The sequence below is a fragment of the Festucalex cinctus genome, chromosome 20 (genome assembly GCF_051991245.1).
Source record: "Festucalex cinctus isolate MCC-2025b chromosome 20, RoL_Fcin_1.0, whole genome shotgun sequence".
Lineage (NCBI taxonomy): Eukaryota > Metazoa > Chordata > Actinopteri > Syngnathiformes > Syngnathidae > Festucalex > Festucalex cinctus.
This window is the reverse complement of record NC_135430.1, coordinates 14,776,120-14,790,139: the sequence shown is the minus strand read 5'-3', so window position 1 is coordinate 14,790,139 and position 14,020 is coordinate 14,776,120. Positions and strand designations below refer to the sequence as shown.

At 38.5% G+C, this 14,020-nt stretch overlaps 1 protein-coding gene across 1 annotated transcript in view; it reads right to left on the bottom strand.

Annotated features, from left to right (window-relative positions):
• Window positions 1-3,324: 3,324 nt before the first annotated feature.
• Window positions 3,325-14,020, bottom strand: part of jph1a (junctophilin 1a) — a 30,764-nt gene continuing 20,068 nt past the window's right edge. The window contains exons 5-8 of the mRNA XM_077509644.1: window positions 12,788-12,906; window positions 8,258-8,979; window positions 8,051-8,147; window positions 3,325-6,456 (exon numbers count right to left, since the gene is read on the bottom strand). Of these exons, the coding sequence (XP_077365770.1) occupies window positions 8,067-8,147; window positions 8,258-8,979; window positions 12,788-12,906 (922 nt within the window). The 3' untranslated portion in view covers window positions 3,325-6,456; window positions 8,051-8,066. The remainder of the gene's footprint in view (window positions 6,457-8,050; window positions 8,148-8,257; window positions 8,980-12,787; window positions 12,907-14,020) is intronic.

Here is a 14,020-nt window from a genome sequence, read left to right as displayed (position 1 = left end):
AGGCTACTTGCCCCATCACTTTCTTAGCCTGCAGCAATTCAAAGCGGCCTGCTGTCTGAAAAACTCTATCTACCGTATCCATCTATCTATCTACCGTATCCATCTATCTAGCTGCCGTATCCATCTATCTATCTACCGTATCCATTTATCATATCTATCTATCTACCGTATCCATTTATCATATCTATCTATCTACCGTATCCATTTATCATATCTATCTACCGTATCTATATATCTATCTACCGTATCTATATATCTATCTACCGTATCCATATATCTATCTACCGTATCCATCTATCTATCTACCGTATCCATTTATCATATCTATCTATCTACCGTATCCATTTATCATATCTATCTATCTACCGTATCCATTTATCATATCTATCTATCTATCTACCGTATCTATATATCTATCTACCGTATCTATATATCTATCTACCGTATCTATATATCTATCTACCGTATCTATATATCTATCTACCGTATCTATATATCTATCTACCGTATCTATATATCTATCTACCGTATCCATCTATCTATCTACCGTATCCATCTATCTAGCTGCCGTATCCATCTATCTATCTACCGTATCCATTTATCATATCTATCTATCTACCGTATCCATTTATCATATCTATCTATCTATCTATCTATCTACCGTATCTATCTATCTACCGTATCTATCTATCTACGTACCGTATCTATCTATCTATCTATCTACCGTATCTATCTATCTACCGTATCCATCTACCGTATCTACCGTATCCATCTATCTATCGTATCCATTTATCTATCTACCGTATCTATCTACCATATCTATCTATCTACCGTATCTATCTACCATATCTATCTACCGTATCTATCTAGCTACCATATCTACTTCCCGTATCCATCGACCGTATCTATCTATCTATCTATCTATACCTACCTAATGTAACTACCTACCTACCTACCTATCTATTGTATCTACCTACCTACCTATCTATCTAGGAATCACTTTACACCATCACTGTGGTAAGATCATTAACACAGAATATAAACATATGAAAGACGTGATCAAATTTGTGCATTTAAAAAAAAAAAAAGTTTGGACTGCCCCCAGATCAAGTGCGGTAACAAGAGGCCTTTGGTGGGCTTAGGGTTTTATAACTGAGCTTTGCCTATGTAAATTTAACAGCTAAGCTAAGCAAAGCTAGCTATGCAAGGCACGGAAAGCGGATCTAGTTCATACTGATGGCTTAGCACAAGTTTGGAAAAGTAAAGAAAATGCCAGGGTGCTGAGGAGACTCAGTCCAATTTTAGAAGGAAGTTTCTTGTGAGGATTTTATTTGAGGGAAGGCTTTGATTTGTACATGTGTAACTACCTCTGCAGTAATCTACAAATCACGGCTGTGTGGTAAAAGCCACAGAGCAGCTCACCTGGACTTGCCCAATGAATTTAAATATCTCGCATGCGATTCGAGACAAAATCCTGTGGTCTGATGAGACAAAGATTGGACTTGATGTGAATGTTATGTCATGTTGAGAGGAAAACAGCACATCTCATCACCAGGGCAATATCTTGACAGTGGAGCAAGGCGGTGCGTGCATCAATCTGTGGGGGTGTCTTTCAGCGGCAGGATGTGGGAGACTCGTCAGGGTTGAGGGAAACATTAATACAGCAATATACACATACACCCTGAATGTTCTTGAGTGGCATTTCTGCAGAGATCTGAAAATGGATGTGTACGGAAGCTTCCCCATCAAACCTGATGGAGCTAGTTAAAAAAAAAAATCATAAGAAAATGTTTTATTTTAAGGAAAAATGGAAAAAAAAATGTAATTCATCGCATGACTTCAATAGTTAACACACGATGAATCACAAATTTTATATCTGTACAGTAAAATGTACAATAATTTTCAAGTAATTTTCAAAAGTTTTCATACTCTTATACATAAAAGTGAAAACAAATGTTCAACTAATATAAATATGGGTGCATCTTTTATTTTTTGATTTGTGTTGAGGTCATTATCTGCCACTAGATGGCATAACTGCATTTGTAAGACGGTGACAGCTCAATGCATCTTCTTTGCATATTAAAAGCTATCTAATCTTTAACATGAAGTAACTTGTTAAATTATGCACATTTTTATAATGGACCCCAGTCTCCACAAATATATGCATTATTATAAAATTTATTACTTCTAAATTTTGATGTGGACATGTCGGCTGCAGTGTGACTGGAATTCCTCCAGTACATGCTTTCCAAGTAAGGGGCGGTCATTAATTGCGCATTAAAAAAATTAGTGCTAATCTTTAATATATATATATATATATATATATATATATATATATATATATATATATATATATAATTCAATATATAAAATTCCCAACAAGAAATGCTGTCGTTGCCTAATACGAATAGATGATTGCCCTTCATGACATTAGCTGTCATTGGAATGTGTTAAACGGCCTCTTTGATGACACTAAAGACCTACAGGGTTTCAGTTTATATTCGTGCACCGAGTGCACTTCAATCTTGGCGGGCACCCTGCACGAATGAGAATAGTAACAGAGATATTGAATACCATTACTGACAAGCTGGGCGTCACATTTGTCTTTTACACTCTCGAGAAGACGAACACAGTCTTATCAGTTTACACTTACCTCGTCATGCAAAATCTATGATGCAACAACTTTTTTAAATGCCGGTGCTGAGACAGCAGCTAGTTTGAAGAAGTACTGCAAGAAAAGAATTGTGAATACAAGTGAATCAGATGAGGGAGGCAGATGCAACACAATACAATGGAAAACTGAAAAACAGGTACCTGCCAACTTCTGACACGACGAAGGCGACAGTCTGACAAAGACACTTTGATTTCAAGCTTTAGCTTCTTCCCTTGAGACCTCATTATGAGAAGGTCAACATGAGGTCTTTCATTGCTTGGAGGGTACACGCACATTATCAACACAGGAGAGAGCCACAAGTGAACACTGGAATGGAATCGAAAGCATTTTAAACAGTTGGAAGCCATTTCAGTGCTGGTTTTAGCGGACCTTTATAGGGCAAGGAACCACATTTGGTAACTGAAGTCAAAATGGCTGCCTCACGCGTTACTGTAAGACAGTAGGACCGTGTGACCTCTACCAGCCAATCAGCAAACATAGTGATATTATTAACTCATTCACTGCTAGCCTAGTTAAAACGGATTTTTGACGTCTTTAGCCGTCAGTGGCACTGAATGAGTTAAAAAATACATTCCAGATAACATTTAAATTGAGTAAAATATAGTTAATATATTATGGAATTAAATGTAAAATATCAGACAAGAAAAACATTTAACAAGGCATAACATTTTTATTGTTATACACATAAATTCATCTCCAGACTTTCAAATCATGAGCCTTGAGGTCTCAGAAGTCTCCAACATTTTCCAAAAATACTCATAAGGAAACATCTATCCGCCTTTCACGCCCTCAAAATGATACATACAGTTAGAAAATTTTTTTTCATCTCACTGTCAAACATTAGAATATGTGCATTACGTTACCAATTACAAACAAGTTATAGCCACTGTCAAAATACAGGTGTGCAAATTGTTAGAAAAATACCCATACTCAATACCAGATTCTGCATTGTGCTCTGTAAAAATCCTTAGAAATAGATTGTCTATATATAAATGTCTCCGAGATGCAATGCTGCATTAAAAAAAAAGAAAGGTTCCAAAAACAGAGTTTTCAATTAACCCCCCAAAAGTTGCGCCTTCCTGGTTGTGAAGACTAAAGAGCCGTGCAAAAAAAAAAAGAAGTGAATAAATAATCAAAATGTGACGCTCGCTGACTCACCCTGTTTGTAATACATATTTTAGATTATTTAAATTTTGATACATCACATTAAAATGCTTTTACATAGTCTTTGTTTTGTGTGTGCAAAGCGTTCTTTCAAATGTAATAAATTTGAAGACTTTATGTGCTTGATGCAATGAACGCTAATCAATATGAAAGCCCTTTTCTGATGACTAGAGATGGGCATAATAATTGAATAATTGATCATTAAGGATTCTTGTTTGGAGCTTTTTGTACTTACTGGCTTTTATGGGCTACGACAGAGCCACGTTTGATTCCGTATCAACTAATTTGCTTACTTAAGGAGGACATGACCGTTCAAGTTTTTAAAAGGGTCAGACGATGTCAAATCAATTTAATGTTTGCAAACAAAAAAAATTGTCACAAGAGTGCCTGGCCAGCCATCAAGCGTGCGATTGAATTTAAATGTTTTAATTTTAATTTTTTTTTAATATTGTCGAGGTTGAAAAAGTGACTATGAGCGAGCCATTCTGAATTTTGACAAGTCAACTAATGTTACATAACACCTGCCCAAGATTCACCGTTGTCAAGCCACGCCCAGAATCCGGGCAGCCAGACTTCACGGAAGCACTATCATCTCAAAGCCAAGAGGTAAGCAGAGCTGCAGTGTGAGCCTGTGGGTGGTTATGGTCAAATTAGCCAGTGGGTGCGATGTGCAAGCGCAGTTAATTTGCAGTCCAAAAGTAGCAGAGTGAACAAGAGAAGTCTCGACTGACACCATGCTCTAGCTCCGCCCCCGGTTGTCATGGTAACAAAACCTGAGACGGATCACCCACCCAAAATGGAGGGATTTAAACTAGAGTGAAATCTAGATGTTAAATGTGCTGTTTGTTTATCCTTTGTGTATAGTGATGGAAGAATGTCAAACCTTTTATTAAGACACCTGGGAACTGTTTTAAATTGTGAAAAAATTGCATAATACATATACTTTTTAAATAAAGAATCATGTTTTCTTCTGTTGTTTTCTGTTTATATAAAATTCATTGAGAAAGTCCCAAATTCACCATTAATTTCGCCAAAAGTTGATGACGGGAATTGGATTTCCCTAATAGTGTTAACAAACACTAAAAACGTTTAATATTTAGAGAGTAAACCATATAAATAAGCATTTAAAAAAAAAAAAAAGTCAAAGAAAGTCATGCCTTAGCTGCAACGGAGGCGGCAGACAGTTCTTGTGAGGAGAGTTAATTCATTAAAAAGCATGACTCGGCAGATGACAACAGTCGCGAGTCTCCTGCACAATATTAAGACAAGGATGGCACCTCTCAACGTCCTCATCTTTCAAGAAGGTAAACAGTTGTACCGTTGAAGACTTTTAAAGGCATCATTCCTCTTCCACTTCCCGTCCTCCACAATAATATCGCAGCGGACACCGCATCCTAGAGTAAAACAATGGCGGGCGGTCGAGGGAATTCAATGTGTTGCGATACATGTTCAAACATTTGATTTGGATTTCAATAAATAACAATAAGACCTTTGTTAACGCTACTCTCGACAGCCAGCATAAATAAACTTCCTTTGCTGGCTGTCAATCAACATCAGTGGTAGGAAATCTTTTCCCGTATATCATTTCAGTCCTATATTCATATGATGCAATGACAGAACGAACTCATGTTTATTATTATGATATATTATGAGCATGTCATTTAAATATTATGGGATTTTTATATCAATAGGTTTAATTTTTATTTTTTTTAGAATAGATTAATTCATTTATTTTAAACCAAATTAAATACTCTTATGACCTGCGATAAATTATACTTTAGGAATAATAATTTATTTTTTGGCAAAATATATTCCAAGCTTTTAAAAAAAAAAAAAAAAAAAAAAAAAAAGAAGAAAATATTGCACTTGCATTTACAATAAAATACAACTCAATCGGTGTGGGAATTCAAAAATAAAAGGGTAACCACCATCCCAAGAACAACAAAGAACAAACACAATACATCAAAAAGAAAATGCCATGCAACGGGGGGTTGTTTTGAGCAGTGCTGGATGGAGCTGGACAAAAAAGAAGAGCTTTTTCAAACAGTGTAAGACTGACGAGTGACCGTGCTAGCACTGACTTCTTAGCAACAGGCCCGGGCCAGCTTTCTGTCATAACTACCCCCCCCACAAGCCCCGAAAAATGCTCCGCATGCTCCCACAGCGACTGTTCCGCACCTCACTCCCGCCCCGCCATCGTCACCTCCTCGCGATGGCAAAATAGAAAGGCAGCTGTTTGCTCCCGTCATCTAAAAGTGCAGCTCCGCTTTTCTCCCGGCAGTAAAGTCCGTCAGCCCGCCGCCTCGTCCGGCTGCAGGGGCCGCTGCTCGCCTCAGCGCCAGCGGGTTGAAATGACTTCCACTACGTTTGATTGGTTTATTATAACTCACTAGACACAACATTTCACCTCAGATTTTCCAGAAGCCCAAAGGAGTGCTAATTGGCAGGGGTGGTCCACGCGGGGCCTGTCGGACATGTCGGTGGTAGTGACGCCTTCCTCCTGATTCTCTGCGGTGTCATGCTGTTAACCAAACACCTCCGGCTGCCACCGAGACTCGTCGGCGCCATTTTCTTTTTTCAAGGCCGGCGATGCAACTGCATAGCTTGCTGTCTTTTCACTGCGAACGGAAACTTTTTTGAATTCATAATCTGCGTTTGACACCTGGATTGTTGAAATGTGTCTAGTGTAAACCTCCAAAGTCAAACACAAAAGCTCAGTCATGCTGGTTTACTCCAAAAATTCACCGGGGTTTATTCCTTTCGAGTCATAATGTATAAATTTTAGTGCTGGGAAAGAAAGTTGACCAATTCAGTTTGTGGTTAACAGCAAAAATGTATTCCTCGAAACTGTATAATAACCTTTTAAAAAAACATAAATCCGTACAAACACACGTTGTACTCTTCCAGCAACAGAATTTTCTCTCCCTAGTGTTATAACTGTGTTTTGAGTTTGGTCATGAGGTCATTGTGTTATTATGATATTGATGTTGTCAGTTGCTATGCAGTTGCTATGTCCCTTGTTATATTTGTAGTTGTTACGCAGTTGCTATGTCTCTTGTGAGGATGAAGTTGTCAGTTGCTTACTTGCTTTTCAGTTGCTATGTCCCTTGTGATGATGCAGGTGTCAGATGCTATGCAGTCACGATGCCCCTTACGATAATGAAGTTGTCACTTGCTATGCAGTTATGTCCTTTGTGATGATGAAGTTGTTAGTTGCTATGCAGTTGCCATGTCCCTTGTGATGATGAAGTTGTCAGTTGCTATTCAATTGATATGTCTCTTGTGATGATGAAGTTGTCACTTGCTATGCAGTTATGTCCTTTGTGATGATGAAGTTGTTAGTTGCTATGCAGTTGCCATGTCCCTTGTGATGATGAAGTTGTCAGTTGCTATTCAATTGATATGTCTCTTGTGATGATGAAGTTGTCAGTTGCTGTGTCCCTTGTGATATTATTAGTTGCTATGCAGTACTATGTGCCTTGTGATATTTGCAGTTGCTATGGCCTTTGTGATGACGTTGTCAGCTGATATTCAGTTGCTATCTCCCGTGTGATGAAGTTTTCAGTTGCGATCTCCCCTGTGATGATGAAGTTGTCAGTTGCTATGTCCCTTGTGATATTTGCAGTTGCTATGGCCTCTGTGATGGTGTCAGTTGCTATGTCTCCTGTGATGATGAAGTTGTCAGTTGCTATTCAGTCACTATGTCCCCTATGATGATGAAGTTGTCAGTTGCTATGTTGCCCTCCTGTCCTGTATTTTCGGTTTTCAATTTGTGACTATCTTGTCATATAAGCTTTTATTCTGTCATATAGGATTGTAGATTACTCTAGCCTAGCGAGAGTATCTGAATGACACTTTTGTCCGTATGTCGACACTCCCTGGATTATGTCCAGATTTGGAGTTGCTTTTGTCCTCAAAATTGTCAAAAAGTTTTATGTCATAACTGTCAATGGAGCTGGGGTCGATTGGAAAAGGGAAGACGAGGATGTAAAGTGCGACTTTTGGGCTACGATGGTTAAAGGTAGGAAGATATGCACTACATTGTGTTCATTTTGAAAATGGAGCTAAATTGCTAGTGAACTTAGCTTAACATAACCTGTCACAATGTCACTGTTATGACAAAGTTTTTATCTGGCATATTTTTCCTCAACTGACCTTTGTAGAATTGGATTTTGGAGGCTTCACTGTATGTAGTGTCAAAACAAAACTTACCTAAGAATGAGCACTATCATGTTAGAAAATGGACAAATATAATTGCAAGGCCGATATTCAACAGCATTACCATAGCGACAAGGATGGAGTTGGGACCCTGTCAAACAACATGAAGTCAATCAGTCACATTTTTAGATGACAAAACATGAAACAATTACCAGACAGGTTTATGCAAATCATACTGCAAAAAGACAGTTCTATACTCACGGTTTCCTCCGCGGTTTCTGCAATCTCCATACTGGCTTTCTTTGTGTCTGCGAGGCTCTTTGGCTTGAGGGAATCTTGCTTCCTGAGTTTCGGGTCGCCCTTGCTGTCCCGTATGGAGGCCGGCTTCGGGGTCGGGGTGCTAACAGACCTGGGTTGCGGTGGCAAGCGCGCCAGGGCCTGTGCGCTCGGCTCTTCCGCCGGGTCCTCCTCTGGATCAGGGGGCGGAGGCCCCTTTACAGGCGCCTTGACATAGTAACTGTGGTACTCTGTGTGGAGCTGGCCGTTGACCGGGACCGACGGAGGATGCGCGGGGGCATCGGGCGGAGGGCTCGGCTGTTGAAGTTTTGCAGGTTTCGGGGGTGCCTCGATGTGCATATGAACAGCTTTGGGGCCATCGGGGACGGACATTCTCTCTTCTTTGTTGGGCTTCCTGCTAGAACGTTCATCTTTGCTGGCTTTATGAGCGGACTTCTCCTCCTTGCTTATTTTACGCGAAGGCTCCTCTTTGCTGGTTTTACGGTTGTTGGCGAGGTGGCCTTTCTTCTTGCTGGAGTGAGGCGAGTGGGGAGGCGAGCCCACAGGGCTATTCAACGGGGAATGAGGAGGGGTGGTACCTTTGCGGTAAAAATGGGGAGAATTGCCCGGCGACTCGTCTTTCTTTACAACGGGAACCTCCTTAATCTCCACGGGCTCTTTGAACTGCTGTTTTACGTAGTCAGGACCTGCACAAGTGCACAAAAGTGATCAATTCTATTTGTTATCGTGTGGAACAGATTTAAAGCTCAAATGTAAGATGGCGTAACACCAATACCGCCAGCAAAAAATGAAAGGTAAAATCGGAACAGTTCACTGATGGCTTGGGAGATAACCAAACCTTGAACAGATGCCAGTTCTATTTTCAAAGATGTTATCTAGTGTCCAAGAACTCACACTGGGAGAGCAGCGGCCTCTTATCTAACTCCTTCTGCCTCATGCGAGTGTTTCACTGTGGGCTGCAAACTGTGGCTGAGCATTGTTACGTTGAAAATTGTTGATATATCTTACTTCTCAGGCAGTTTCTTACATTGACATTTGATTTTGACATTGCAAAATTTGACTATTGTATGTATGCTTTCCTTCACACAAACATAGCACGTTTTTTATTTTTTATTTTTTTTATTTCATTGTGTCCTTGAATAAACTCGGAAAGCGAATGTAAATGTCCACCTGCATGTGTGAAAAATCACACTTAATCTGTCACTTTGTACTGTGCTGCATTTAATGTTAGACTGAGAGCGCAAGCGTCTTGTTTGCATGCTGTCCCTTTGCTTAAATTAGTTCGTGTTAAAGTGACTATAGGACAATGCTACTCTCCCTGAATAATATTATATACCGTATTTTCCGCACTATAAGGCGCACCTAAAAGCCTTCAATTTTTTCAAAAGCTGACCATGCGCCTTATAATCCAGTGCGCCTTATATATGGATCAATATTGAGCCGCAACAGGTTTCGCTGTCAAGACGCTATCGGTGACCCTGCACGAATTTACTAATATTACATTTATTACACTGGACCTCAAGTAAAACTATTACTAGAAAGTCAATAGGAAAAGTAGTAGAATAATAATGTAATATTAATATTAGACCGCCGCCCCATTGTGTTCCGCAGAGTTCAATTTTAGGGCCCCTGCTTTTTTAAATTATTATTATATTGGCTGCCCCTGGGTTCCATTTTAAGAAAACATGGCATTTTCTTAACTGATGATTTAAAAATCTCAATTTAATGTCAAAAAAGGGCATTACTAGAAAAGGAGACATATGGTCCTTGTGGAAACTCATTTTATTCCCTTTGACTGTGTACCAAAACTTTTGTCCACACCTGCTGCTAGGATTCAAAAGCAACAACTGCTCATATCAGCTTCCAGCTTTTATGCCTCCACCTGATTGCTCTTAAGTCTACCTTGCCCGGGTCAAACAAGGTGAAGCGTGATTCCCCCGCCTCTGGTGACCGTCTGAAAATAGGGGCAGCTGCGCCGCGTCAGCCACGACGAGGGGAGAGAGTGCGCTCCTCTTGAGCGCACAAGGTTGCCAGCTATGTCTCCATCAGACGGTGGCGAACACACGTTGGCAACAAATATACCCCCAATTAACGTCACAGAGAGGGCCCACCCACGCCCAACCTCACCCTCATTCTGCCCTCCAGGGTGTTGCGTGTGAACCAATCATAAAGGTCAGGGTCCCTGTGACCCCATTTTCCCTTTTGAAGTGCACACTCGCAATGCGGGTGATAATCTGCTATGAGTCTGAAATGTCAATTACAAACAAGGGGTTTAGAGCCCTGGTTTTGTTTGCTTGGCCAACGTACATGCCCTCTTTTGAGGTGGTTGTCGTATAAGCATAAAGCCAATAGGGGAGTGTGTTTGCACTCAAACATGCAGCCAAAGGACAAAGTGAACCAACAGCAAACCAGAAAACAGAACGGTTTTGGAACTTTTATTTATTTTTTTTACCATTAAATGAATTCTATTTATGTATTTATTTTTGTATTTATTTCCACATTTATTTGTATTTTTTGGAATCTTGTTTTTATTTTTGTATTTCTTTTTACTTTTATTTATTTATATACATTTTGTTATACTTTTTTTTAATATTAAATTTTTGAATGACATTTTTATATCTGTTTTTATTTTCACTTTTATTTATGTATTTATTATTATTATTATTATTATTAATTAATTAATGTATTTATTTATTTATTTATTTATTGCCATTTTTGGTCCTCCATAGTGATGATGACATTGTCCACTCCCCATTCATGATCTCACTTAAAAGACAAGGACACCCTGTGCATGACCACCAGTTTCCACAACACAACAAACGGCTCCATCACAGCGTTTGCGGCCAAAGTGGAGCGTCTCTGCGGCTTAGCGGAGGGGACACACGCTCAAATGAGTACCATTGTCAATGTGTTGGTCACTCACTATTTTGCGGTGCCTTCTGGCAAAGGCCCAAGGTCATGCAGCTCATAGGCCTAAATATACCGCACAGCGGGAGTGAGGGAGACACGCTTCGCTGGGACACATCAGACAACACGCAGCTAGAATGGCGCTGTGTAATGAATGGGTTTGCTTTCTTTCATGTGGGTAGAGCAGGGCATACATACAGTAACTGGTCACTTATGGGAAACATCCCTAAAATTAATAACTACATAAATTTTACTCTAAGCAGAGCCAACTTGGTCCCATACGACGGCGTATTAGGGCCACGTACAAATATATATATATACTTTTTTTTAGAGGGCGGGGTCAATATGACGAGAAAAAAAAAGTGGCAAATTTATTTTTAATATTTCATATTTGTACGTGGCCCTAATACGCCGTCGTAGTCCCACTCTAAACAGAGTAAAATTTACACTTGGGAGGGAGTCAAATATTCGTAAATTTTACACAATGTATTTTTACTTTGTATCTTTGTATGAAAAGATTGGTCTATCCCATGGAAAAAAAATATTTTACTAGTAAAGAATGTACTAGTTCATTTAAAAAAAAAAAAAAAAAAAAAGGAAATTCAACACTTGTTTATTTATTTATTCATTTATTTATTTATTAATAAACAGGTAAAAAAAATCTTCTAAAATGTACTTAGAATTTCTGAGTGAGAATAACTTTCATTTAATTCTTAATTTAATTTACTTTCAATTTAATTCAATTCTGTCATACACAGCAACACATTGAGTAAAATTTACTCCGAATATTTCCCAGTGTAAATTTTAGTCTGTTTAGAGTGGTATATAAAGATGTATAATGACCTAAAATCAGCAGGAAGTGACTTAATTTCAACAGGAAGTGACCTGATTTCAACAGGAAGTGACCCAGCCCTGACCTAAAATCAACAGGAAGTGACCTGATATCAACAGGAAGTGATTTGATTTCAACAGGAAGTGGTCCAGAAGTGACCTGATTTCAACAGGAAGTGACCTGATTTCAACAGGAAGTGACCCCCCCAAAAAAAGATATATTATTTTAAAAATGTTTTTATTGTGTGTTCTTACCTCTAAGAAAAAGAAGGATTTTTCTCGATTGTTTTTTAGAAGGCATTTTTGATGTCTCCCGACTGAAGCAACTAGTCCCCTAGCAGTTTCGAACAAGCCTTAGAAAGCACAGACAAGTCCCCCCATGCAGAATTCAGCTTTGTGTTTGGCACAAACACAGCCCTACATTGTGGCTCATTACTTCTCGTCTGCCATTTCAGTGCTGGAGCACACAAGCTGGCAACTGTTTTGTGCTTTCATTACAAAGAGTCAAAACCGCAGAGGCGCTGTAAACCTAAATAAAATCTGTTCATTTGAAAGTGTTGTTACTTCAAAGTAAGTCCTTGCTTATGCCGCCTATTCCCTATCTCTAGCTAACTTTAAATAGCTTAAAACATACCATAATGCATTTTCACAAAAAGTAGACAGGCTGTCAGCAATATGGGGGTGCATTTTTGCAATATTATGAAACAACAGGGCACAATTTTGGATGGATGGATGAAACCATGCATATAAGCTTACCTGGTTGGTAGAAGTTTGGCGCGAGCTCCCGAGCAACCGACCTGGCGATTTCGGCATCTTGCACCGCAGAGATGGCGGCTTGGTCTGCCACCTCGCTCTTAGTCCTGGCATGGGCCGTCCTAGAAGGAAACGTAATATTGTGGTCAAATAACAAGAAACCCCGGCTGTTTTACTGGATTTTGACTGATTTTGCAAGGCCCACAGATTATTGTGCTCTATGGTGTGTTTTTTTTTTTTTTTTTTTTTTTTAACAGTACAGTACCTATTTTTAATAATAATAAAAAAAAAGAATTGTTATGAAATTACTGAATCAATGACTAAAAATGCAACCATATTTCTATTAGGTTAACATTTCTTCCCACTTGTATGTTAACAAGAGTGTAAAAAATTAGAAAAATAAAAAATAAAAATATTAATATATAAAAAATATTGTACCTATATATATATTTCGAGATAAAATGTGCGATTAATTTGCAATTCATCATGAGTTAATTATTAAGTATTAACTATGATTAAAAAAAATTTAATCGACTGACACCTCTAATTTATTTACATTTTCAATTAACTTTATAAAAGATGCTGTTGACCCTGGGAACTTTCTGAACCATTTGTTTTTGTTCGACATTAAAACAAAGAAATGTGAAAGTTTAAGATTTCAGATATTTTAAAATTTTGGAGAAAAAAAATTCAGTAAAAAAACAACAACTATGTATTAACTTGTTTATCAGTAATTTTCCATTTAACTTTGTAAGACATTAAAAAAACAACAACAAAAAAAACAACAACAACTTTAAGACTGATAACCTTGGGAGCTCCCTGAACATTTTGTTAAAAATTTAAAAGGATTGCTATTGTCTAACATAAAAATAAAAAATCTACATTTTTTGTTTGAAAATTCTGCAAAATTGTTCAAAATGCTTTCAGACATTACCACATTTGTATTAAAAAAAATAAAAAATTGACACCAATGTTTCCCCCCGCTTTTTACTGAATATCGGTTCCAAATATCGGTTATCGGCTTCCTTGACTATTAATAATCAGCATCGGTATCGGCCCTGGAAAAAAAAAAAAAAAACACATCGGTCTATCTCTAGGGATTACACAAATGTTAACACCCCTTTGCTCCACATTCACACCTGATGCCTCGTAGCACTAACGAGTTACATGACACCGGGGTGAAAACGGCTAATTGGTCTCAATTTCGACGTTTTCATTTAGGGGTGCACTCACTTT